This window comes from Oncorhynchus mykiss, chromosome 11 (assembly GCF_057628025.1).
Source record: "Oncorhynchus mykiss isolate SJ-2025 chromosome 11, ASM5762802v1, whole genome shotgun sequence".
Taxonomy (NCBI): domain Eukaryota; kingdom Metazoa; phylum Chordata; class Actinopteri; order Salmoniformes; family Salmonidae; genus Oncorhynchus; species Oncorhynchus mykiss.
In genome coordinates this window covers 25,005,121-25,031,395 of record NC_143032.1, presented here as the reverse complement: position 1 = coordinate 25,031,395, position 26,275 = coordinate 25,005,121, and the positions used below count along the sequence as shown (strand labels likewise).

The window sequence follows — 26,275 nt, the reverse complement described above, 5'->3', positions numbered from 1 at the left end:
GACAATGTCTTTATCCTCTTCTCTGAAGGAGGATTTTTAATAGGCTACTACCATGGCTAACAGCACACACATTTGATAAACTAGCCTACACACACACTGTGTACACACTTGACTAACTACACACGTTTCCGTTTCAAAATAAAAAAAACTAGGCTAAATATGCACCTCGGTCCCCAAAAGACCACGAGAAACATGATGTACAGTACCAATCAAAAGTTTGGACACACATACTCATTCAAGGGATTTTCTTTATTTTTACTATTTTCTAAGCTGTCATCAAAGCAAAGTGTGGCTACTTTGAAGAATCTCAAATATAAAATATATTTGATTTGTTTCACACTTTTTTGGTTACTACATGATTCCATATGTGTTATTTCATAGTGTTGTTTTCACTATTATTATACAATGTAGAAAATAGTAAAAAATAAAGAAAAACCCCGGAATGAGTAGGTGTGTTCAAACGTTTGACTGGTACTGTATGTCTACACTTTCTCTGAGAAAGTACATCTTACTTAAAGCATGTTGCAACACCAGGTAGAAAGTAAGTCGCAAAAACCGTCAGATACTGTCCTCTCTCCCTGGTAATATTACAGAAACAAACCTCCCACCAACAACAGGTTGACAATTGACATGCTAATCAACATACAATGATAGGCTATTTTTAATTTTTACTGTAATGGTTTCAATTTCAGTAGTACATCACTACATCTTAATAACTAACATTATAAGCCGATACAAGCCAACTGCTTTTTAAAACGTTCATATGTTTTAGAGAAAGAGAGATAGAGCATGTGTGTGTGCACATGTACGTTTGTGTATTAAGGTACCGTGTCTACTGTGTGTGTTTACTTTGTGTGTGTTTACTGCGGTAGTCAGCTCACTCACCTGTCCGTCCAGCATATCTCTCTGCATGCCTGTCACTGTGCGCTGCTCCTGGTCAGTGCTGTTGCTGCGCCGAATGGACAGGCTGTGGGACTTGCGCTTCTGCTTGGTGTGACGGGCGGCGGCACTGCTTCCACTCTCTACAGGCATCCCTCCTCTGTGACGTCCTCCGGTTCACTTCCTACCTGAGACTGAGCAAACACAACCCATGGTTCAACCCTGGCTGTCAGGTTTCACATTACTGCTCTCTGCTGGCGCCTGGAGAATGGCTGTCCTAAATGGAACCCTATTCCCTATATAGTGCACTACTTTCAACCATAGGCCCCAATATAGCACACTACTTTTGACCAGAGTCCTACAGGCCCTGGTCAAAAGTGGTGCACTATAAAGGGAATAGGGTGCCATTTGAGACTAAGCCAGAGGCTTTATTGTTCTGGTCATAGCACTGCTGTTTAATATACTTCCCTTGAAGTGTAGCTACAGGATAGTAAACATTCACTCTATCTAGGCAAGTTATCAGGACAATGAGAATGAGTCAATTGTCCATATACTAGAGCAGTAAACATTCAATATGATCATGCAAAAGATGTGAGCATTTCAAAAGCCAAAGAAAGCAAGACTACTCCCAAATGGCATTTTATTCCCTAGTATAAAATGCCCTACTTTAGACCAAAACCCTGTGCTCTTGTCAAAAGTAGTGCACTATATAGATATGGAATAGGGTGATATTATGGACACAACCTGGGACATGGAAATAAGGATGCATACCATTAGTGAGAAGCAGCATGACAAGTACATCGTTGCATCCTAAACTGGCAGGTAATGAAGGTGATCACAATGATGTGGGTGGCCAGTAGCCTAGTCTCCACAGTTGATGGAGAAAGCCCTCAAAGACACCACTGGCTGGACAGACAGATGGAAAAACAAGATGTCAATAAACGGGCAAAAGAGTGATCTGGAGAGTAATTTGCTTATAAATCTGACTTCCACACTTGGATTCGAAAGAGACAAGACAGCAATGAGAACACAACAAATGCGAAACAACGTATTGATAGAGATGATGCTGCATCGGTAGTAGAGGTTGTTTGATTTTGAGTTGCTTTAATTATTAGCTGTTAGCAATGTGAATTAGTTAGCTATGAGAGAACCAGTCAATTAGCTACCAATGGCATGTAACTAGCTTGTTAGTACACGCCAACTAGCAGGCTAATAATGTGTGCATGCAACCTGTTATAGTCATGCAGACAGGCCTTCAAGCAGTAGCTATGGTTAGCAAGGCTGCCTTATATATCAAGGCCATTACTACCGGTACCTAACTAACGTTAGTTGGAGTACATACTCAGACGGAGAACGCAGCCTAGCCTCAATTTCTAACTACGCTACTAACGTTAGCTAGCTAACTAACTGGCTCTGAAAAGTCTTTTTTTTCAACACAGTAGTACTCTAACTAAGCTACTTACTTTATAAACGGTAACTACGCAAGTGTCTTTTGAAGGTCGTAGAAAAATAAAGGGAGAGAGCACGTATATTTCCAGAAAATTGGCTCTCGGTTTATGATACGAGTCGGCTCATGAATCAAGCGTCATGGGACACAAGCAACGCGAGGCTTTGGTGGACGAGAAAGACAACCAAGGAATTGTCAAAAAGTTACTTATTTGATTTGACAGTCGTAGAGATATCTCAGATAGTTAGGGGACACAGACAAAGATCTAATCTATTGTGAGTGGCTAAAACGTTGCAAATGAATACGTTTGACAGTTTTAGCTGATGTAGCTTTCATAAAAAAATAGTAGGAGATGCTGCAAGTGCTGCTATGTCACGTGATAAGGCATACGTTTCCCATCACCAGCCAATACGATTTCCGTTTCTGTAAGAACCAATGATCAACTCAAACGTCAGCGATAAGCACATTTACAAGGAGGCTTACCAATGTGTGTACTGATAATCGTCGGAAACAGAATGTAAGTAAAACATCATTTCTAGTGCTGAAACTGCATTTATAAGGAGTTGTGCTTTCATATCAGCGATTGTGTAGACCGTATTCTACGTGGATAGGTCGTTGTCCAAGGTTTAATTCCACTTGAAAGCGGGAGGTGGTTCGATGGCGTGTTGGCGACCCCATCCTATCTGATTGGTCTTCGTTTTTGGTCTGGCGATGGTGCGCGGCTTGTGGGCGGTGCTTCGGGTGGTGTCCAGTGAGGGACGGGCTTTGTTAAAGCCAAATATACCTGTTTCTGGAGGACTATGCATTCCAAGAAATCCTATATTTCACTCCACGTCTGTCTCTTTGAGGAATATATCAAGGTAGGTATTGGCTTTTTACTTATGCATTTGTTTACTATTTTGCTATTGTCTGCAGCAGCAAACGCATTGTTTCTCGTGTCTGTGTATTGTGCTTCCGTTAAACGTTACATGCGCCTGTTCTATTAATAGCCTACATAGGCATGTATTTAGAGCCTTCTTGCCTCATATTGCTGTACTTGAATTCAACTATATCTTCAAATAGTCTCCTGTCTAAATATAATGTCATATGCACCAATAACCAAGTCATTCCAATGTAGGTCGGAAACCTATAACCTATATGCTATATGCGCCCATTCGCTAATCAAATTGTTGTTCTGCTCAGCAGTGAGGTGAGAAAGCTGCGAGGGTCTGCAGTCGGGATGCCTGAAATTAATACAGATAACCTGGACGAGAAGCAGGTCCAGCTGCTGGCAGAGATGTGTATCCTTATTGATGAGAACGACCAGAAGACTGGAGCAGAAAGCAAAAAGAACTGCCACCTCAACTCTAATATTGACAAAGGTAGAGTGACAGCCCTATGGTTATGTCATTTCTGATTATTGCTGATATATATACCCCACGTGTATCTCAAGTTGGTCAACATTGTTGCAACTCACATTGACATGGAGTAATTGCCCAAATTTCTTTACTCTCTGTCACCAATGGGGCCGCATGGCAAATTGCCCCAAAACGCAATGATCAAGAGCCAGTCCGCCCTTCTCAAAGCTCTATATGACAATAATAATAATAATGCTGTGTAACTTAAGTTTTATGCCTTGTATGTGAGTTCAATCATTCACCTTGATCTTAGTCAGTGAAATTCATAATACTTGATTGCACATTGTTTAACTCTAATATTAAAGTGGAGTCAGATATGAAATGTAGATGATTTAACCCACTATAACATTTGCTCTATATACTACACATATGAAAGCTGTGTTGCAAAGCCATGCAGCTCACAGTCATGTTGAATGGTAACTAATCAGATCCTTTCTTCTGCTCCAGGCTTATTGCATCGTGCATTCAGCGTCTTCCTTTTCAACAGTGAAGACAAGCTGCTCTTACAGCAGAGATCTGATGCTAAGATCACTTTTCCAGGTCAGTAAAACCTCCCGCTGACTCTTAATCACTGATGTAACTTTTGTGTGCATCCATACCTATGGTTATCAGATCGGTAGTGGAATAATGACTTGTTTCCCTCCCTGTTTTCTGTTCAGGGTGTTATACCAACACATGCTGCAGTCACCCCTTACACACATCCAGTGAGCTGGAGGAGCTAGAGGCCATCGGGGTGAGGAGAGCTGCATCAAGACGACTGGAAGCAGAGCTGGGAATTCCCATGGATCAGGTACAGCTTTCATAGGTTATTCCCAGGTTATTACAATGTACTCACCATTTCATCATGTAATTTCTTAGTAAATATCTAGTAAGTTGTGCACAGTAAATTAAAGTGCAACTGGCTTTATTTTATGAAGTGTATATAGTATGAGACGGTGTTTGAGAGCTTTGAGATATGCATGATGTTGTAAGATGTAGCCACTGTATGTTTGATATTAGTTGCCCTTTCTTCTGATCATGTCCAATGGTTCACCCTCAGGTTCCACCAGAGGAGATGACCTATTTGACCCGTATCCACTACAAGGCCCAGTCAGACGGTGTGTGGGGGGAACATGAGATCGACTACATCCTCTTCATGCAGAAAGACATAGAGGTGAACCCAGACCCCAACGAGATCAAGACCCACTGTTATGTCACCAAAGAGGAGCTGAAAGAGATGCTGAAGAAGGCCAAGAACAACGAGTTACTGATCACGCCCTGGTTCAGCCTTATCGCAGAGACCTTCCTGTTCCAGTGGTGGGACAACCTGCAGAACCTCAAACAGTTCATGGATCATGACAAAATACACAGGATGTGATTCTGCGTGGGATGTGAATCTTTGGTTACCTCCCAAAATAGCACTCTATTCCCTAGGGGCCCTGGTAAAAAGCAGTACACTACATAGGGAATCAGGTACCATTTGGGATGTCGACAATGTTTGTGTGGGGTTTACATGGAAAGCTGCTATGAGGGATGTAGGGTACTTTAGTCTTACTAGAGTTTGAGAGTTGATACTTTTTTTTAGATTTCTGTAAATTGAATAGAAAGAATGTGGTAGGAATGAAAATCATATGGAATTGACCCAGTTTAAAAAAGGAATGATTATGAGGCTGTATTGATATATGATTTTTGTATAGCTTGTTCTGTATAGCATTTTTTTTATGCAGTAGCTATATAAGTGCCTGACTGTCACTGAGGCTAAGGTTGTTATGAATGTTGTTTTTAGCGATCTGGCACTGTTTCCCATTGTATAGTAATGTAAATGTATTATATGAATAAGCAGAATTTTTGTTGCGTTTGACTTCAATAAAATATCTAATTAGGAAATCAAATCATTTTACAAGTAATAGAATTGTCCAGTATATATGTTATTAAATAGAGCCAGATACCTCTGACAATGCACTTCACAGCATTGAACAGTAGGTGGCAGTAAACACCCACCTTAGTTTCAAAGGCTCATTTAGTGTGGGGGTTTTTCAGGAATGTGTTAAACTGCTGTGCCTCAACCTTTTCATGTTTGGTGTTGAAATTCAACTATGTAAAAATGCCTCCATGCATATGTTCACTACTTTAACATTCAACAACGACAACATTTTAAATGTGATTTTTTTTTTGTGCTCCAGGGTGAGAGTCCTTTTTTGAGATGCTTTCTTGCATCTGCTATTTTGAATGCCCTGAAAAAAATTGCTTTGCCAAAATCAGGTCACATGCGGGGTAGTAGGCCCAGATAAATTGAGAGAGGCCTGTTACATACACAGTAGGCAATGACTGCCATAGCCATTGGTCAGGCAGATTGCTGTGCAGCCTTCAGCCTACCTTCTTGCCCCAACTTTATTAGGTAAGCGGGATTCCTGAACGGTTATTAAATCCAACAGTTTCCATCAGTGTTCATTACTTTGTAAAGGAAACATAAGTAACTGATGTTTTGCAGGGATTGAACAGAAATGTCCTTTGTGCACTTCAGTTCAATTCTTTGTGCAAAATACTATTGTACACCCAAATACCATACCAATTAACATTTGTTATGATTTTTATAACACTCTCTTGCATTATAATTCACTGTTTCTTATACCGTACCAAAGCCATAGATATACAGTTTATATTTGCTTTACCCCCCCCCCTTAAAAAAAAATATATATTTGGGCAAAGATTTGTGGGCGCGTCAGGGCATATGCGTGATGACGTCCATCTTTTCTGGAGGGACTGTCGTCGGCGTTGTATACTAGTCTTGCGTATGACAGTTGACCAAAGCAAGTAGGATATCTTTCACTATAAACAACCAGAAATGTTAACATCTATGATGAAGCAACTGAACGTGGAGCGAGAAAATCCTGCGGTGAGTAACGTTATGCCGATCTCGTTCTTCTGTGCTGTTGAATCAAGCAAAAAGTGTCTGCGGTAACGTTAACTGGCTTGATGCTCGCTAGTAGCTAACGTTAGCCTAGCCAGGTGATACGCTTGCTGAAAAGCTATTATGCGAATTAAATGGCAAGTTCGTTAGCTAAATAATGAGGGTGTTAACTCTACCTCCTTTTCAGTGATGTAACCTTTGCTCCAGTTTGAACAAAAGCTTGCCATTTTAAACAATCGGTACTCCGCCAAGGCGCCTCATTATGGAGAGATCCTTTCATGTTTACAACTCCTCTTCACCTCCCTACATGGGTTCTGTTTTACAGTCAACAAGAAGCTCATTACACATCACAGGGTGAGGCAAGATCACATCTGCAGCTAAAATTGGGTCCTGACTTTTCCGCGTGGAGATAAAATAGTCCAAAGGCTCGTAATATGAAGCTCCTTATGAGGTTAAATGAACTGTGTGTGTGTGTGTGTGTGTGTGTGTGTGTGTGTGTGTGTGTGTGTGTGTGTGTGTGTGTGTGTGTGTGTGTGTGTGTGTGAGAGAGAGAGAGAGACACACACACACAACACTGTGGCGATCTAGTTATGTGGTGTGCTGTTGTGAACAAAGCAACCAGGACATAGCTAGGAAGACATTGATCTATTCTGCATTTTCTGCAGCAACACAATAAATCTGGGATGTTTGCGTCACATGTATTTTCAGCCTAGTCTTTTAATCTATAAAGACCAGACACACTCCACTGACTTACTCTACCATGCTCAATTAGTGCTCTGTCATTATGCGTTTCCCAAATGCCACCCTAATTCCATTGTAGTGCATTACCTATGGGTCATGGTCAAAAGTAGTGCAGTATATAGGAAATAGGGTGTTATTTGCGATGCAGACATTGACTGGCAGGGAGCTCTGTCAGACAGACACCAGACAATCGATACAGTTTCAGGCTGAATGAAAGCTTATTTAATGTGCAAGGGACCATTCACACCTAGACCCCCCCCCCCCCCCCCCCCCCCCATTTTACTCATACACACATCTATCAATTATAAATGACATCTGGCTTTATCAATAATTGATGTGCCTCTTGGTTGCAATTTGCAAAGAGTTGGCCTCATTCAGGGGACAATACTGTATTTAATAACATGATCAATGTATGCTGCGTCCTTATGATCAGCAAGCAAAAGGTGGGATGATAAGTCAGTTTTATTTTCTGTATCCCCTATTTTTTTTATAGGGTGCTGGATCCTAAAGCGAGAGTGAGTACTGGCCCTGTCTTTTTTTCACCAGCGCCTCCTATGCTGACCTGCTGCCCTGCCAGTTTGCAAGGCTGTGAGAGTAAGAGTTTGGCGGTCGAGGTGGGTGAGGAGGGTTGGGGTATCTGACAACCAGAGGGAGGACACTGACAGCCCAGCCAGATGTCCTCGCCCTTCGTGCCTGTACCTGTCTCCATCAGAGATAGGACCCTGCCAGGGACCAATGGGAAGCCCAGGCGGGGCCCTCAGAGGACCTCATCTTTGAACAGTGTCTCCAGCAGCTCTGAGTCCTCCTCCACTAGAGGCCCCGGGGATGAGATCCTGGGCCCTGGCCGTGACCCTGGGAGGAGAGGGAATCGAGTCGGAGGGCCTCGATCCCAAAGCTCAGAGAGAGGCTGCTGCTTCACTTCTCCACCCTCCCTGTTGCAGTGTCAGAGCCCAGTGACCCGGGCCAGGCTGAACGGGCTGGGGCTGGACCCCACGGTGGAGTACTCCACCTCCTCCCGGACAAACATGGATCAGGAATCACCACCAGGACCTCCAGGATCCATCACAGGGTCCTCAGCCTGGGAAGAGAGGCCCATTACCCCTACCGTGCTGGGCTACGAGGTCATGGAGGAGCGGGCCAAGTTGACGGTGAGAGAGCGAGAGGGAGGCAATTCTTAGCTTGGTCCTAGATCTTTGTGTTGTCTTGCCTATGGCTATTGTCATGCAAGGAGTTGGCTTTATAGCACAGATCTGGGACCAGGCTATGCAATTCAAACATGCCAGGGAGACTGGGACCAGCAGGAAGCCAAACTCAACTAGTCAGCAAAAATGTTGTTGTTATTTTAACCACTTTTTCCAAAGTTGCAAGTCATTTGAAATATCCTTCCTTTCTGTTTTGATGCCTGGACTTGTTGGGAATGTCGTTAATGTCATTACTGGAACTTTTTTAAAGGGATACTTTGAGATTTTGGCATGCTAGCAGATACCCATAGACTTCCAGTCATTGCGCTAATACTAGTTAGCATTGTCTCACGAAACTACCTTTAACTTCCTTCGTACTGGACACAGAGACATAAAAATCATATCCACAAGTTCGTCTCACTCTGGGGAAGTAGATATCGGAACTCATTGCCAAAATCCCGAAGTATCCCTTTAAGCTCTGGGCTAAGCACCAAGTGACACAAATGACCAGTTGGCTTTAGTTAGGCTACATTACCATTCATTTATCATGGTCTGGCTAGTCTGTTTGTTTCCTGACTGTTGTGTCCCCAAATCCAGCTGATCATGATCTCAATACATCAGCCCTGCCATCAATGACCATTTGTTAACCCCCTGCATCCCTCTCATCCAGTACAGATGGACGATGATACAGCAGAATAAGGATTTGACTCAAAGCAACTGAGTGGTTGCACATTCTTCTCTCTCATTTATAGTTTGCAACATTAATTGTATTGAAGGCCTAACACTATTGTATAAAGTGTTTGCTGCTCATGGCTTCAAGTTGTATTCATGATCTAGCCTAGTTGCAGATTGGTACTGCAGTGGCAGTGTACTGCCCCTTCCACTCAAACAGGCGTTTGTAATTTCACTCTCCAGCAGCACTTTAATTAAAAGGAATCAGAATATGCTGCTGAAGACTTCAGTCATTGATTTAAAGGGCAAGTCCAGTAATTAACTCACTCCTAAAATGGCTTCTGCATTCCCACTGCTTTCCCTTAACGCTATCTAAAATAGACTGCATAATTTGCTGCAAGTACACAACGGCTTAGTGTAACTCCAAAATGGTATCCTATATAGTGCACTACTTTTGATCAGAGCCCCTGATCAAACACAGTGGTCTATAGTGAGTAGGGTGCCAATTGGGCCGTAACCTCAGTTTGTGGACATAACGTACACATGATGATGCCAGGGTTTCTATTATATTTACACCTATTAGTCTTTATTTTGCGTGGTGTCCCTGTTGTCGGTTAGGTACTGTCTTCTCCTTTCTTTCCCTGGCTTCCAAGTTCCTGTTAACCCATTTGATATTAGTGCCAGTGTGTTCTTGTGAGCCTTGGCTGGATCACCTTCTCTTCAGTCTATCCTTTCACTCAGACACACCGCTCTAACCAAACCCAAGGAGTTGGACTTATAAATGCTTATCTCTGAGCCGTCATGCTTAGAATAGCTTTCGGCATCAAAGGTGTTCCATAAAACCCCGAATCAGTGGGATTGTATCCCAAATGGCACATGTTTTCCCTATTTAGTGCACTATTTAGGGAATATGGTGCCATTCGTGACGCAGGCAGTGTGTTCTGAATGCCTGTGGTTTGAAATGACTGAACGGGGTCAGAGAGACAAGATGAAGAAATGCTAAATGTCTGACTTTCTTAAAGACATTGGTTATGAAAGGGAGAAAGTTGTCTCTTGGAAAAAGCAAGCTCACATCCATATTGTATTTTTCTCTTGGTATTACTAAGCTTCTATTATACGTCTTTACTAATATTGAGAAAATACATCTCTGTTAGGTTCAGATTCAGTCTCCGGCGCACTGTGCTGGTTTGGTTTTGAAGGAAACATTGTTAATCTATGACTGTAATTGAATATAAGATAACTGCTATCATAAGGTCAAAGGTGAGCTGTTAATGTGTGTGTGTGTGTTTGGTCTCCTGCTACAGGTGTATAAGGTCCTGGTGAGGAAGACTCAGAATGAAAGTTGGGTGGTTTTCAGAAGATACACTGACTTCTCCAGACTCAACGACAAGGTACGTCCTCACTCGAGGATAGTTACTCCTCCCAGGGACTGTTCTGGGCCTCGTAGGAGGAAAGGTTTGTTTGATGAATGCATTAGGGTGGACTAACTATCCTCCTGTATGTCAAAAATGGGCTGCTATCTAATCTAAAGGTATCTAAACTTTACCATCTATGACATCATTGCTAGCTAGCATACCACTCATCCATGTGACATAACTCTTCATCATCACACACATGCCCTGGTTTCCACTTTTCCTGATCTGTACCCCATCTGAATAGTCTAAGTAACAAACCCGATTACTGTTGTCAATAATGTAGACCTATCCAGTGCTCAATTGCCCTGACACAATATGTGTTTATGGCTGTAGATTCTCGCATGGAGGGACAGTACTCAGTACTGTGGGAGAGACAGGGTTATACTCAGTACTATAGGAGAAACAGTAGATGTGTTCGGATACTCATACTAACCGCACGTACCATACAATCTTTGACTTGAATTGAGTATATAGTATGCTTATTGGTCGTGTATGGATATAGTTAATATACCAAAAGTTCCCGGATGTCGTACTAAATTGGCCAAAATATGAAGTATACACGCAGAGGACACTATTTCCGTACTTTAGGGCCCATAAGAAGAAAATGGGGGGGAAATATGCAGCCGAAGTACAACAAGAGCGGATACAAATTCATTGCTTTATCAAATTATGACAAATATTAAGAAAATGTTGAACAATGTAATGACTTTTAAAACAAGTTACTTTACACGTTATGTTAGCGTGGCTAACAAATTGTCAGCCGTCCTTACGAACCACATAGCATATCATTACAGCAGTACAGCAGTATGTTACCGGTATGTTCAAACTTGCCAGTAGATTAACAATAAGCTAACTGCCCTAACTACTATTGGTTTGATTATTCCCGGCATTCTTAGTTTAGCTAGAAGGTATTGTCGTTGTGCATTCTCAATTGACATTCAGGTGCTTTCGTAAATCTACTCCGATTTCAGAGCACACTCGTCTGAGTGTTTCAGAGCACAGAATAATGAATTTGCGAGGGCTCAACACCCGTTGAATATGGCCGTTGTCAGTAAACGTCGGCAAAAAAAGCAGAAGTAATTTGTTGCCAACAGCAGTTAGTCACCAACGCTCTTGATAACATGAAAACTGCCTAACCGGCTCTGCTTGGGCGAGTAAAATGGTCAGTGGTCTCATTTGTGTCTGGAAGTAGCTAGCCAATGTTAGCTTGGGTGCTTGACTGCCGTTGTAAGGTCAGAACGCTCAAATCAACCCTACTTCTTGGCGGAGCGTCCAGTGTGTGCTCAGAGAGCGAAACGCTCAGAATTTTTACAAACAGACAATCTGACAATGCTCTGAATTTACAAGTGCACTCTGGCACTCCAGATTTGAATTTAACAACACACCCGGAGTTGTAAAATGTCTAACTAGTCATTTGTTATGCTAACTAGCATAGCAACAACATCAACCTCCGGTCGACTGCTAATGCGCTCAATTGAAAGGATACTGTTTGTAAAATTAGTATACTAATAATGAACTAATAGCATGTAGTGTATGCTCATTAAGTATGTAGTATACGCCTCCCGGGTGGCGCAGTGGTTAAGGGTACTGCAGCGCCAGCTGTGCCATCAGAGTCCCTGGGTTCGCGCCCAGGCTCTGTCGTAACCGGCCGCGACCGGGAGGTCCGTGGGGCGACGCACAATTGGCCTAGCGTCGTCCGGGTTAGGGAGGGCTTGGTCGGCTGACCCCGCGTGGTATAGAGGTCCTTAATGGCAGGGAGCTCAGCTCCAGTGATGTACTGGGCTGTATGCACTACCCTCTGTAGTGCCTTGCGGTCGGATGCCACGCAGTTGCCATACCAAGCTGTGATGCAGCTAGACAAGATGCTCTCAATGGTCCAGCTGTAGAACTCTTTGAAGATCTGAGGGCCCATGCCAAATATGTTCAGCCTCCTGAGGGGGAAGAGGTGTTGTCGTGCCCTCTTCACAACTGTGTTGGTGTGTGTGGACCATGTTCATTTCTTAGTGGTGTGGACACCGAGGAACTTGAAGCTCTCAACCTGCTCCACTACAACCGTGTCGATGTGGATGGAGGCGTGCTCGGCCCTCCGTTTCCTACTGTGTACACGATCAACTCCTTTGTCTTGCTGACGTTGAGGGAGAGGTTGTTGTCCTGGCACTGCACTGCCAAGTCACTGACCTCCTCCCTATAGGCCATCAGGCCTACCACCGTTGTGTCGTCAGCAAACTTAATGATGGTGTTTGAGTCATGCAGTCGTGGGTGAACCAGGAGTACAGAAGGGGATGATGCACGCACGCTGTAGGTGTTCCTCTTGTCCAGGTAGGAAAGTCTTACTCACATCAGCTACCCGAGCACAATGTGCTGCTTTCTGCACACGCCACTGTCAGCGTGAACTGTACCGTTTCCACCTTCTTATTTTTTACCTGGAGTTTTTCCTTATTGTAGGCTACTACTTTTACCACTTTTAGTCTTGAAGTCTTTGGTTGTTTACCTCACTACCTTACTGTTTAGCACAGGCCCTCACATGTGAATCCGTTAAAGAGATGGGTAGGGCCAAGGCTTAAGACGGTGTGAATGATGCTGAATGGGTGTAGACAAAAGCTCCTTAGTAGGTGTACCAGAACATTCAAGGGCCATTTTCTCAAAAGTGGGGTTACAAGTTTATCAACTTTCGAAGCAGATTTACTTTCCCATTGTTCCTCAACTGCAGTGTTTGAAATACCGTTTTCTACCTCTGAGTCTCTACTTTACTGTAAAAAAATACTATTTCAAATTTTTGCTACATAGGACTGAATCCTGGTGGTGGGTCACACATTCACCTGTATTGTGAATAGGCTACATCTTGATTTGCCCAGTTTATCAATAGAGATTTACCATTCAAAAAAAATATTACTGTTATGTTCTTAAGGTAACAAATAGAAATTGATTGTATGATTATTTGATTGATTAATGCATACATCAAAAATTCTAAAATGTCAATTGTAATGATCTTGATCTGTTTGGATCAAGTGTCATTCTGTGACTTTGGCCAATATGCCTTTATTTGTGGTATTGTGATACTAAACCTGGTATCAAAGTAAAAATTTCGGTATCATGACAACACTGCGTCCAGAGCTGCCAACTCGTTGAAGTAGAAATTGTCATCCAAATTGAGTTTAGTGATCGCTGTTCTAATGTCCAGAAGGTGTGTTCGGTGGTAGGAAATTATGTCCGAGACATTATCTACAAAAAAAAATAAACACAAAATTGGTCAGGAACCCGTAAAGCAGCACCCTCTCACGACTGTGGGAGAGACCGTCTGTAATCATCACAACTGTGGGCGAGACCGTCTGTAATCATCAGGACTGTGGGCGAGACCGTCTGTAATCATCACGACTGTGGGCGAGACCGTCTGTAATCATCACGACTGTGGGCGAGACCGTCTGTAATCATCACGACTGTGGGCGAGACCGTCTGTAATCATCACGACTGTGGGCGAGACCGTCTGTAATCATCACGACTGTGGGCGAGACCGTCTGTAATCATCACGACTGTGGGCGAGACCGTCTGTAATCATCACGACTGTGGGCGAGACCGTCTGTAATCATCACGACTGTGGGCGAGACCGTCTGTAATCATCACGACTGTGGGCGAGACCGTCTGTAATCATCACGACTGTGGGCGAGACCGTCTGTAATCATCACGACTGTGGGCGAGACCGTCTGTAATCATCACGACTGTGGGCGAGACCGTCTGTAATCATCACGACTGTGGGCGAGACCGTCTGTAATCATCACGACTGTGGGCGAGACCGTCTGTAATCATCACGACTGTGGGCGAGACCGTCTGTAATCATCACGACTGTGGGCGAGACCGTCTGTAATCATCACGACTGTGGGCGAGACCGTCTGTAATCATCAGTACTGTGGAAGTAGCTCTTTTGTGTTGGAGAGTAATACAGAAATGAAGTGAATCCCCTCTGTGCACCACCCCCCCCCCAGCACACAAAGAGCCAGTGTTCCACAACCAACAACAGCAGCAGTAGCTTTGTCTAGCCAGCCACAGGAAGCCAACTCCTAGCGGGACAGGTCAGAGATGGACAAGGGGAGAAATACTATGTGGATTAGGTATAATAATCATTCACTTTTTAAAAGTCTTACAGCTGAGTGCTTCATGTGATGTCCATATAATCAACTCTTTTCTTAAATCTAGTCTATCCTTAAGTCAGCACACTGCCAACAATGCCCTTAGATGGCCTACTACATTTTTCTGTTAGAAATATTTTTAGTAATAAAACACAGACTACAGAAGGCTAAATGCAGACTATACGCCTATAAATCTGGTTTTGCTACTAGACACAGTAGCTTGGGGTGAGGTAGGAAAAGGTCACACCCTCCATCAGACACACAGAGGCTGTGGACAGGCTGCACAGCCATTCCTGTGGTCGCTCTCGCTCTAGAAGAGAGAACTAACCAATCTGGACACCTATTCACAAAGACTCAAAGTAAGAGTGCTGATCAGGGTTATTTATGATTTAAAATATATATATTTAAAAACGGATCCAAGATCAGCACTCCTACTCTGATTTGTGAATAAGGGCACTGGCCTAACAGGATGAACACTGGGCTGCATGTGCTGTACTTGTTAACCGGAATTTGGGGAAATTGTTTGAAGAGTTTTTCCAGAGTTGACATGGATGTGTTTTTGAAAGATCAATAACTCAAGCCCCTCCCTTCACTGTTGAGCAAACAGGCCTTGTTTGGTTTTCCTGGTCATAACAAACCATGTAATGTTACATTTGTTCAGGGTGTGTTGGTGGTATTATTGCGATAATTAGCCTGTGCTTCTTCGTCTCTCTTTTCCGTGTGTGTTTTGTACGTGTGTTTGTTTGTACGGTGTGTAATGTGTGTGTACTAGGTGTGTTAAGATGCCGTGTGTGTGTCGGTGTTGCTTTTCCCCTGCCTAACCTGTCTCTGTGTGTGTGAGTTTCAGCTGAAGGAGGTGTTCCCAGGGTTCAGACTGTCTCTGCCTCCAAAGCGCTGGTTCAAAGACAACTACAACTCTGACTTCCTAGAGGACAGACAGCTGGGCCTGCAGGCCTTCCTACAGAACCTGGTGGCACACAAAGACGTTGCCAACTGGTGCGTGTCTGCGTGAACATGTCTCATCATGCAGTGCAAACCTCAAGTGTTTTGAGGTTTCTCACACACACACACACACACACACACACACACACAGTCTTGAGTTTACTGATGGACTTGCTGGTTGCCCATGACCTGAGACATTAACACCTGGCCAACAACAAAGAACGTCTATGGAAGCAGCTGAATGTATCCACACACACTTTATTTAGGCTATATTAGAGTTATGTAGTCAAGGTTAAAAGCATACATGACACAGTAACTGTATTTAGCGTTGTAATACAAACCTTTTCTAATACCCTGTCTAGTTTCCTTGGCACCAATACTGGTGACATGGACAGCAAAACCAATACGCAATCCATCATAGATACTGTCTTTTGGGGGATTGTGTGTGAGTACCCTGAAGTTGCTTGGTTGGTATGGAAAGATGCGTTCTTGTTGATTTATGAAAACGCTGTCTTTCCTTGTCTCTTTAACAGCATAGCAGTGCGAGAGTTCCTGTGTTTAGATGATCCACCAGGTCCTTTTGACAGTCTGGAGGAGAGCCGGGTAAGACTGATCTTCTGTTACCAGCATGCAACTTGAGGTCGACTTTCACAAAGGCCTATTGAGAAGTCACGTAGACCCAAACGAGACCAGTTCAATCCAGTTTCTGCAGTGTTTGTTTTTGTGACCCATAATCCTGGGAGTAATTTGGGACAGGCTTTGTTGTTCTCTAGCTGGAATGAGCCTCCGATGCCAGCACCACATCTAATTAGTATATACACCTATTAGCATAACTGTCATTAGAATAGCTTTTACAGTCTTTGGTTAGTGGTGGATTAGGATTTGGCTTCCTCTCCTCTAAGTGCTCCATTAGGAGGGAGTGGGGTAAGTTGAGCCGCGGGACAGGGTAAGTTAACCCTCCAACACATTTCTGTACTGAATTAACTATTACCACTACCTTTTTAAAACCATGTCTATCTTTATTTCCTTAACACAATTCAACACAATCACAATAGCTTTTTATGTCTTTTTAATAATTTTAAGCATTTAAACACTTAGGCCCTGGTGTTACCTCATATCCTGGCGATAATGCCTGGGAAGGAAACACTTTCAGTTGGCTCAACCATTGGCCCAAATTACCCCAAGGCAAACATTTAAACTATATTAGCCCACACAGCTAGAAGGATGGATAACCTAGAATAAAAGTTAAGTACCTCATATTGTATTTTATAGAGACCCCAACTGTTCTATACATCAATCTTAAAACGATCTACTTAGCATCATGAAACCTTTAACACAATAGATTCATTTGACTTGGTGAAAATCTGTTTTTTTGGACCTAACTTGCTTACCACTTTTTCCATGTAGTTTCTTCCTTCACAGACTCCATGAAATGATGACCTCTTCCTAAATATGTGGTCAAATGATACATTTTGTGTATGGTTTCCTAGTAACAACTATTCCTTTGGCTCAACTTACCCAACTTTTATTTGCCATGTAAGTTGTTGTCCTGTCACGTTTTCATAACTCCGTAACTCTCTCTCTCTCTCTCTCGCTCCCGCCCCCCTACCAGGCATTCTGTGAGACTCTGGAGGAGAGTAACTATCGTCTGCAGAAAGAGCTGGTTGAGAAGCAGAGAGAGATTAGCTCCCTCAAGAAGAGACTGGAGGAGAAGGACCGTCACATCCACCTTCTGAAGAAGCGCCTCAGGTACTGAACAACCGACACACACAGGTTTACTGCAATCGTGTTACATGGCTTGTGTTTCTAGGGTGTGTAACAGATTGTGTGTGTGTGCACACGTTACAGCGGGGAGTCTCTGACCCCAGAGAGCCAGAGTGGGTTGTCAGCTCAGGGCAGTGATAGCAGCGTAGACGCAGATGGGGACGTGGAGTCATCAACCGCCGAGGCAGACCAGGACATTATGTCAGAGGAGAACGGGTAAGACACACACACACACACACACACACAATCCAGGGTTTCACTATATCCCGTTAACATTGCCTCGATTTATTTATTCAAGATACTATTCACCAGTTCCGTGGTTTTCTTACTCATAACTGATTTTTCACTGCACTATACGCACACTCACATCGAGAAGCCCTTTTGTATAATGCTCAAACTCCCTTCATTCAGTTAGCTGTCTTTTCAGATGATCAACCCCTCTTCCTGAAGACCAGCTGGCATCATGCCACCTGTTATAGCAGTGGCCATCACAATCAATCTCTTCAAAGTGAACTGTGCTTATGACTTCAACTGCCGTTAGCTGATTTTTGCTGGAGTGTCTCTCTTAAAGCGGCATACTACTGTATCCCCTCCCCCAGAGCATTCACTTTCAAAAACAGAAATGACCTTGAAAGCCTTTGAAAACAGCAACCCCCACCCTCCTAACTTAATTTTCCTAATGCTAGTGAAGTAGTGAAGGTAGCTAGCTGCATTGCAAAATATTGTCTATTAACTAATATCTGTCATATCAAGCCATAGTGTGTTTCCTCAATAGTTGTCCAGTGAAAAATGACAAAGCCTTGAGGATTGCAGAACTGACAGAGCTGTGGTTGGGAAAGGAAAGACATCGGGTGGCTACTTCATTCGGCCAATCGGATTAGAGATATTGATTACAGACCAGACTTGACATTTTATTTAGTTGACTTAACATTAAACCTCAGACAGGAATGGGCCTTGAACCATATAAATACTATACCAATTATGGCCTGTGAGTGATTTTCTTTGCCCCCCCCTCCCCAAAGTGTATTTTAAATTATTGGACATAAAAGACTAAACACCAGCAAATCAGCTCCAAGTTGTTTTGATTTGAGAAATCTGTTCCACAGTATTCCTACGCATAATAGAGAGATGCAGTACCAGTCAAACGTTTGAACAGACAGACATCATTCCAGGGTTTTTCTTTATTTTTTAGTATTTTCTACATTTGTAGAATATTAGTGAAGACATCAAAACTATGAAACAAATATGGAAAAATGTCGTAACCAAAAAAGTGTTAAACAAATCAAAATATATTTGAGATTCTTCCAAGTAGCCACCCTTTGCCTTGATGACAGCTTTGCACACTCTTGGCATTCTCTCAACCAGCTTCTTGAGGTAGTCACCTGGAATGCATTTCAATTAACAGGTGTGCCTTTGTTAAGTTAATTTGTGGAATTTCTTTCCTTCTTAATGTGTTGGAGCCAAACGGTTGGGACAAGATAGGGGTAGTATACAGAAGATAACCCTATTTGGTAAAAGAGTCCATATTATGGCAAGAACGGCTCAAATAAGCAAAGAGAAATGACAGTCCATCATTACTTTATGACGTGAAGGTCAGTCAATCCGGAAAATTTCAAGAACTTTGTGCAGTGGCAAAAAACATTAAGTGCTATGATGAAACTGGCTCTCTTGATGACCGCCACAGGAAAGGAAGACGCGGAGTTACCTCTGCTGCAGAGGATAAGTTCATTAGAGTTACCAGCCTCAGAAATTGCAGCTCAAATAAATGCTTCACCAAGTTAAAGTAAGACACATCTCAAAATTAACTGTTCAGAGGAGACTGCACGAATCAGGCCTTCATGGTTAAATTGTTGCAAAGAAACCACTAAGACACTAATAACAAAAAGAGACTTGCTTGGGCCAAGAAACACGAGCAATGGACATTAATGGAAATCTGTCCTTTGGTCTGATGAGTCCAAATTTGAGATTATTTGGTTCCAACTGCTTTGTCTTCAAGAAACGCAGAGTAGGTGAACGGATAATCTCCGCATGTGTTTCCCACCGTGAAGCATGGAGGTGTGGGGGTGCTTTGCTGGTGACACTGTCTGTGATTTTTATTTAGAATTCCAGGCGCACTTAACCAGCATGGCTACCACAGCATTCTGCAGCGATACGCCATCCCATCTGGTTTGTGCTTAGTGGGACGATAATTTGTTTTTCAACAAGACTATGGCCCAACACATCTCCAGGCTGTGTAAGGGCTATTAGACCAAGAAGGAGAGGGATCAGATGACCTGGCATCCACAATCACCCGACCTCAACACAATTGAGATGGTTTGGGATGAGTTGGACCACAGAGTGAAGGAAAAGCAGCCAACAAGTGCTCAGCATATGTGGGAACTCCTTCAAGACTGTTGGAAACGCATTCCAGGTGAAGCTGGTTGAGAGAATGCCAAGAGTGTTCAAGCTGTCATCAATGCAAAAGGTGGCTACTTTGAAGCTAAAATATATTTTGATTTGTTTAACCCTTTTTTTAAAAAATGTTTATACTACATGATTCTAAATGTGTAATTTCAAAGTTTTGATGTCTTCACTATTATTCTACCATGTAAAAATAAAGGAAAACCCTTGACTGAGCAGGTGTCCAAACTTTTGACTGGTACTATGTATGTGATCATATACAAATGTAAGCAAGGATTGAAATATTTGTTTTAGTCAAATATTATATATGTTTGGGTTTCTTGCTGTCAGTTTCCAGTCTACAAATGATTTGTAATTATGTTTCAGCCCCCTGACCATCTGCTCAATAAGAAATTGGCCCGCGGCTGAATCTACACTGAACAAAAATATAAACGTGTTGGTCCCGTGTTTCATCAGCTAAAATAAGCTCCCAGCTATTTTCTATACGCACAAAAAGCTTATGTCACTCAAATGTTGTGCACAAATTAGTTTACATCCCTGTTAGTGTGCATTTTATCCTTTGCCAAGATAATCCATCCACCTGACAGGTGTGGCATATCAAGAATCTGATTTAACAGCATGATCATTACAGTGCTGGGGACAATAAAAGGCCACTCTAAAATGTGCAGTTTTGTCACACAACACAATGCCACAGAATGTCTCAAATTGAGGTTACGTGTAATTGGCATGCTGACTGCAGGAACGTCCATAAGAGCTGTTAATGTCTCTACCAAAAAGCCACCTCCAATGTCATTTCAGAGAATTTGGCAGTACTTCCAACAGGCCTCACAACCACACCATGTATGGCGTCACGTGGGCGAGAGGTTTGCTGATGTCAACGTTGTGAACAGAGTGCCCCATGGTGGCGATGGGGTTATAGTATGGGCAGGCATAAGTTACAGCCAACAAACACAATTGTAATTTTATCAATGGCAATTTGAATGCAATTTTGAAATTGTTGCATTTATATTTTTTGTTCAGTATAGTTGATGATCCCTGGTCTAAAGGGCTATGTGTATGGTTAATTGCAGAGCCAGACAATGTGGACATACAGTAGATGGATTGGTGGCAACAGCAGGGGGGTTTCTGTCTTAGTTGAATGACCCTGACCATATTCTTCCTTTGTGTTTTTTTTCCCTCCATGTTACACAGCTGTGCAGTAGTAGTTGGAGGTGCTGAATACTTCACATTATATGGTATCATGATAATGGTGTCTAGTACCATTGTCCATGTCTTCTGACTGACCTGTGGGCCACCATGTGCGTCTTTACCCCAGAGTATTTACTTATAGCTTTTTTCACATGTGCAGTGATGGTCTCGGGAACTTATTCTGGTGTCTCTCGCTGTCTTTTATCAGTGAGATGTGTTTGAAATGTTCATCCCCTCTTCTCTCAACCTACACTGGTCCATCTATTCTTGTCAACTTTTCAATTTTCCCCTCTCTCTGTCTCTCCAGGAAGTGTGAGGCCCACCCGTCTCTGCGTGTCTCAGGGTGTTGGTGTGGGCCTGCCACAGGCAGCTCTCCGCCTGTCATCGAGGTGACCCAGGTGTGTGACGCTCGGCTGGAGCACTGAGCCACCTGGGACAACTCTGCTCTTCCCTCAATTCACCCCCTCCTCCCTCCTTCATGACTGTGATCACTGTTACTCAAGGATCTTGGGACTGAAACATTCTGAGGGTGGGGCTTTGAATGTGACCCCCCCCCCCCATTCCAAACATTGTTTAGTTTGTTTGCAGGATAGTTGATCAACCCCCTGCATTGCTGCTCATTTAGACTTCCACAGACCCTGGCCACTGTTTTTCAGAGAGAATATGAATTGGGTGGGGGCACTTTATTCAGTAACACCCCCAGGTCATCCCAGCTGCCAGTTAATCTGACTGGACTCAATGATACTGACAGGAGCAGAGTAGGGACACTTTATCCCGTAACACTCCTTCAATGGTTGATTTGCCCCCATGAAGTTGTGGATCGAGTAATTGAGGGACCTTGCATACACCTGCAGGGACACTTTACTATGAAACAAACAAACAAAACAAACAAAAAAATATTACTGAGGGCAGTCCTCAGATTCACCTAGTCCATTTGCTAATCAAAGCTTGAAGACAATACATCCACCTCAGAATGGTGCAGACCACGTAGGAGGAATGCATACATCTAATGAACTGGTAACTGTAGCTAGTACTGTAGCTCATTAGTTTAGTTCTTGGGGTTAGTTGGTTCCACACCTTATCTGTATGAAACAGGTTTCCAAAGCCCCCAGATCCTGTTGTCTCCCAGCCAAAGAGTGGATGTGTCTGAAATGACAGAGCCATATGGGTCCTGGTCAAAAGTAGTGCACTGAATAGCCGATTGGGTGCCTTTTCAGACACAACCAAAACCTGGAGAGGGACTCTAACACCACCTTAAAGCCGATTGGATAATTGGATCTTGCAATATGATGAACCATATGAAAATCCATTGACCGAGAAATGGAACCTTGCAAAGCTTGACTACTACAGCACCTCTGCATCAGCGAAACAGCACCACCCTGTGGCTATAGCAGATATGGCCACAGACAATGACTGGACAAGGCGCATGGGAATATTCTGGCGGTCAATGATGTGTTCAAGATGGCAGGGATTAACATGTCATTTCCTGTTATTATAAAGGTCGAGGCTGTTATGGGGTGGTTGGCAGATATTTGGAGAATGATAGAACTCATATGTTTTAGCTTGTCTACTAATATTGTCCTTGTAGTCACATCTCATTGCTTAATACTGCCCATCTGGCATACAGTATCTTCAACAAAAGTAGAACAGAAAGTATTTGTGGGGGTGGTACATCAAATACATGTTTTGTGTGTTATTTTGGTTCTGTGATAGTTTAGATTTTTGACCCTACACATTGTTGAACTGACATTTTGTTGATTTGCCCCATTTTGTTGATTTGATATGTTTGATGTCATGCGTTGCTTGCACTACTAAACCTCGTCATCTCTGAATGTCTAAACACAGAGTGAACCTTAACATATCCAACGGGCCCCGTTGGAGAGAGCATTGACATCCTTAGCGTTCAGACACCTCTTGTTTATCATGTCAGTCCCACATTCCATGAAATCCTATATTTTATGCCCATGTTAACCTAATTTCTACACTAAGAAATGTATTTTGCCTAAATACATTAGCAGAAGAACCCCATTTGAAAACAGACAAATGTTGCTGAATGCTACATGCCAGAGTCATAAAGAGATACTGTATATTGCTCTGCTATTCACGTTCAAAAGGACAAAATATATATATTTTTAATTGTCCACTGATACATGCTGATATGATTGGTGGATGGAATCATGAATATATCAACGTTGAGCAGAATGACCCCTGTCTGCATGGAATCGGTTTCCTCAAACTTACCAGACCACTATCACTGACCTCACTGCCTGTTAACTACGGGTATTCATATCCTAGAATTAAGGATTCCATTCTATGGTTCTGGCTCCCTTGTGAATGTCACTTTTGTCTTTGTGAATGCATGCGAGAGAGAATATATTGACCACACTCAATCACGATAAGCCATAACCTGAGCACATTGTTGAGTGTACACTAACATCCCAAAAAGCAATACTCAATACAGTACAATGTATACACTGAGTGGACAAAACACTAGGAACACCTTCCTAATATTGAGTTGCACCCCTTTTTGCCCTCAGAACAGCCTCTTTGTCGGGGCATGGACTCTACAAGGTGTCAAGCGTTCCACAGGGATGTTGACTCCAATGCTTCCCACAGTTGTCAAGTTGGCTTTATGTCCTTTAAGTGGTGGACCATTCTTGATACACAGTGTGGAAAAACCCAGCAGCGTTGCTGTTCTTGACACAAACTAGTGTGCCTGGCACCTACAACCATACCCTGTTCAAAGGCATTTAAATATTTTGTCTAACCCAGTCACCTCCCTGAATGGTGCACACACAATCCATGTCTCTATGCTTAAAAAATATTCTTTAACCTGTCTCCTCTCTTCAGCTACACTGATTTAACAGGTGACATCAATAAGGGATCATGGCTTTCACCTGGGCAGACGTCATGGAAATAGCAGGTGTTCTTAATGTTTTGTGCACTGTGTATAGTACAATGGACTGTGAGTACACCATTTCTCAAAATGTCACATGTTGGTGTGTTTGTTTCTTGTTATGAGCTGAGAGCTTTCACATACAGCTTAAACTCTGCAATAGAGATAGGAGCTAATGTTTGGGACTTGGCCAGTAGTGGCTGTATGATGCACTTTATGTATGTACTGTATGACATAGGAGCATGTTGCTAGCTTGGTTAGCATAGCCTCCATTTTATAACAGCTTATTTGAAGCAGAGTGCCTTTTCTGTTTTTTTTTTTCTTCATACACGCTGCGTAGCTTTCCATATTACTTGTGGTTGTTGGCTCAATGTTCATCCCACATATGTGTAGTCCCTCAAACTAATTTGAAGTGCCTTGAGTTTCTGCCACTTGCTTTTGATATTGCTCTAGTCCACTTTTAGCTCCATAGATTTTAGTGTGAAATGTGAAGAGAGGAAAAAATGATCATAGAATTATTTTGATGGAAAGAGGTTTAAATTACATTTCCTTTTGTTTTGAACTAGTTTTAGTGTCATGTTAAAGTTGAACACATGGCTAGTGTCCTGTGGACAAAATCAAGTATGAACTGTGGTTGGTATGTAACAACTGTTATTAAAATCAATGTGATTTGTTGTCGGAATCATTTTGTGTGCTTAAAGGAATAGTTCACCCCTAAAAAAATGTGTTTGTTAGACAGGATGGATCAAACCTCATAATTACTTTAAAGTCAAGCATTTTCCAATACATAGCTGTTTGTGGACAACTACTTAATCCTGCGATTCTCTTTTAGTGATCATTTGGTGATATCCATGTTTTGTTTTGGTAATTTTATGCATACAGTTTTATCTGGGATAAATGGTCAAATGACGTGGGTTGTGTTTTTTTTCTAGACTGTGGGCTGTAGCTGTTAGTTGGGTTCTGTTCAGAACAATGACATGGGTTTTGTTTTTTCTAAACTGTGGGCTGTAGCTGTTAGTTGGGTTCTGTTCAGAACAATGACATGGGTTTTGTTTTTTCTAGACTGTGGGCTGTAGCTGTTAGTTGGGTTCTGTTCAGAACAATGACATGGGTTTTGTTTTTTCTAGACTGTGGGCTGTAGCTGTTAGTTGGGTTCTGTTCAGAACAATGACGTGGGTTGTGTTTTTTTTCTAAACTGTGGGCTGTAGCTGTTAGTTGGGTTCTGTTCAGAACAATGACGTGGGTTTTTTTTTTTTTTCTAGACTGTGGGCTGTAGCTGTTAGTTGGGTTCTGTTCAGAACAATGACGTGGGGTTTTTTTTTTTTTCTAGACTGTGGGCTGTAGCTGTTAGTTGGGTTCTGTTCAGAACAATGACGTGGGTTTATGCAGCCATGATCCTTTCATGCGTGACCTTTTCAAAAGACAATATTTTTCAATGAAAAACATGAAACAACATAATTTAACCAGTTCTTCCCCATCTCTGTATACTATGTGTGTCAGCGTGTTCCCTCAGAAAGTATTCGCACCCCTTGACATTTTCCACATTTAAAATTGATTTAACTTGAGATTTTGTGTCACTGGCCTACACACAATAACCCATAATGTCAAAGTGGAATTATGTTTTTAGAAATGTTTTATTACAAATGAAACTGAAATGTCTTGAGTCAATAAGTATTCAACCTTTTTGTTATGGCAAGCCTACATACATTAAGGAGTCAAAATGTGCTGAACAAGTCAGAAGTTGCATGGACACTGAAATACTAGTGTTTTTACATTATTTTTGATTGACTACCTCATCTCTACCCCACACACACAATTATCTGTAAGGTCCCTCAGTCGAGCAGTGAATTTCAAACACAGATTCAACCACAAAGACCAGGGAGGTTTTCTAATGCCTCGCAAAGAAGGGCACCTATTGGTAGATAATTAAAAAACAGACATTGAGTTATTAATTACATTTTGGATGGTGTGTCATTACACCCAGTAAACCACAAAGATACAGACGTCCTTCCTAACTCAGGTGCCGGAGAGGAAGAAAAACACTCCGGGATTAAAAACAGTTGGTGTTTAAAGGCTATGATGGGAGAAAACTGAGTAACATTGTAATTACTCCACAATACTAATCTAAATGATAGTGAAAAGAAGGAAGCCTGTACAGAATACAAATATTTGAAAACATGAATCCTGTTTGCATTTTAAGGCAATAAAGTAAAACTGCTAAAAATGTGGCAAAGGAATTAACTTCATGTCCTGAATACAAAGCATTATGTTTGTGGAAAATCCAACACAACACCTGACTGAGTACCACACTTCATATTTTCAAGCATGGTGGTGGCTGC

General features: G+C 42.4%; 3 protein-coding genes across 10 annotated transcripts in view; 2 read left to right on the top strand and 1 right to left on the bottom strand.

Moving 5' to 3' along the window:
• Positions 1-3,033, bottom strand: part of wdr37 (WD repeat domain 37) — a 29,713-nt gene extending 26,680 nt beyond the window's left edge. Inside the window, exons 1-3 of one of the 3 annotated variants that reach the window (XM_021620583.3) lie at positions 2,810-3,033; positions 1,651-1,785; positions 886-1,073 (exon numbers count right to left, since the gene is read on the bottom strand). In XM_021620583.3, the coding sequence (XP_021476258.1) occupies positions 886-1,032 (147 nt within the window). In that variant the 5' untranslated portion in view covers positions 1,033-1,073; positions 1,651-1,785; positions 2,810-3,033. Of the gene's footprint in view, positions 1-885; positions 1,074-1,650; positions 1,786-2,342; positions 2,708-2,809 lie in introns of those variants that run through there. The other 2 variants (XM_021620581.3, XM_021620582.3) reach the window with 2 other exon arrangements.
• idi1 (isopentenyl-diphosphate delta isomerase 1) lies at positions 2,736-5,594 on the top strand. Of its 5 annotated transcripts, none has more exons than XM_090189023.1 (6): positions 2,736-2,843; positions 3,079-3,186; positions 3,512-3,687; positions 4,171-4,263; positions 4,383-4,513; positions 4,763-5,594. In XM_090189023.1, the coding sequence occupies exons 1-6, from the start codon at positions 2,812-2,814 to the stop codon at positions 5,078-5,080; spliced, it is 858 nt and encodes a 285-aa protein (XP_090045149.1). In that variant the 5' UTR covers positions 2,736-2,811; the 3' UTR covers positions 5,081-5,594.
• An 832-nt stretch (positions 5,595-6,426) lies between these two features.
• On the top strand, positions 6,427-24,610 carry snx16 (sorting nexin 16). 2 transcript variants are annotated; one of them, XM_021620578.3, is made up of 8 exons: positions 6,427-6,598; positions 7,848-8,502; positions 10,512-10,598; positions 15,594-15,742; positions 16,222-16,291; positions 17,301-17,437; positions 17,537-17,668; positions 21,348-24,610. In XM_021620578.3, exons 2-8 carry the CDS (start codon positions 8,029-8,031, stop codon positions 21,463-21,465), a joined length of 1,167 nt encoding a protein of 388 aa, XP_021476253.3. In that variant the 5' UTR covers positions 6,427-6,598; positions 7,848-8,028; the 3' UTR covers positions 21,466-24,610. The 2 variants fall into 2 exon arrangements, with proteins under 2 accessions (XP_021476253.3, XP_021476255.3); XM_021620580.3 differs by lacking the exon at positions 21,348-24,610 and adding an exon at positions 17,880-20,064.
• The last annotated feature ends 1,665 nt before the right edge of the window (positions 24,611-26,275 follow it).

Excerpts from the sequence above, each read along its gene's own strand:
- snx16 (XM_021620578.3), top strand. The coding sequence starts at position 8,029 with ATGTCCTCGCCCTTCGTGCCTGTACCTGTCTCCATCAGAGATAGGACC. Across the intron at positions 15,743-16,221 it reads CACAAAGACGTTGCCAACTG|CATAGCAGTGCGAGAGTTCC; the intron begins GTGCGTGTCTGC and ends TCTCTTTAACAG. Across the intron at positions 16,292-17,300 it reads ACAGTCTGGAGGAGAGCCGG|GCATTCTGTGAGACTCTGGA; the intron begins GTAAGACTGATC and ends CCCCCCTACCAG.
- idi1 (XM_021619871.3), top strand. The coding sequence starts at position 3,038 with ATGGTGCGCGGCTTGTGGGCGGTGCTTCGGGTGGTGTCCAGTGAGGGA. Across the intron at positions 3,688-4,170 it reads CAACTCTAATATTGACAAAG|GCTTATTGCATCGTGCATTC; the intron begins GTAGAGTGACAG and ends CTTCTGCTCCAG. Across the intron at positions 4,514-4,762 it reads TGGGAATTCCCATGGATCAG|GTTCCACCAGAGGAGATGAC; the intron begins GTACAGCTTTCA and ends GTTCACCCTCAG.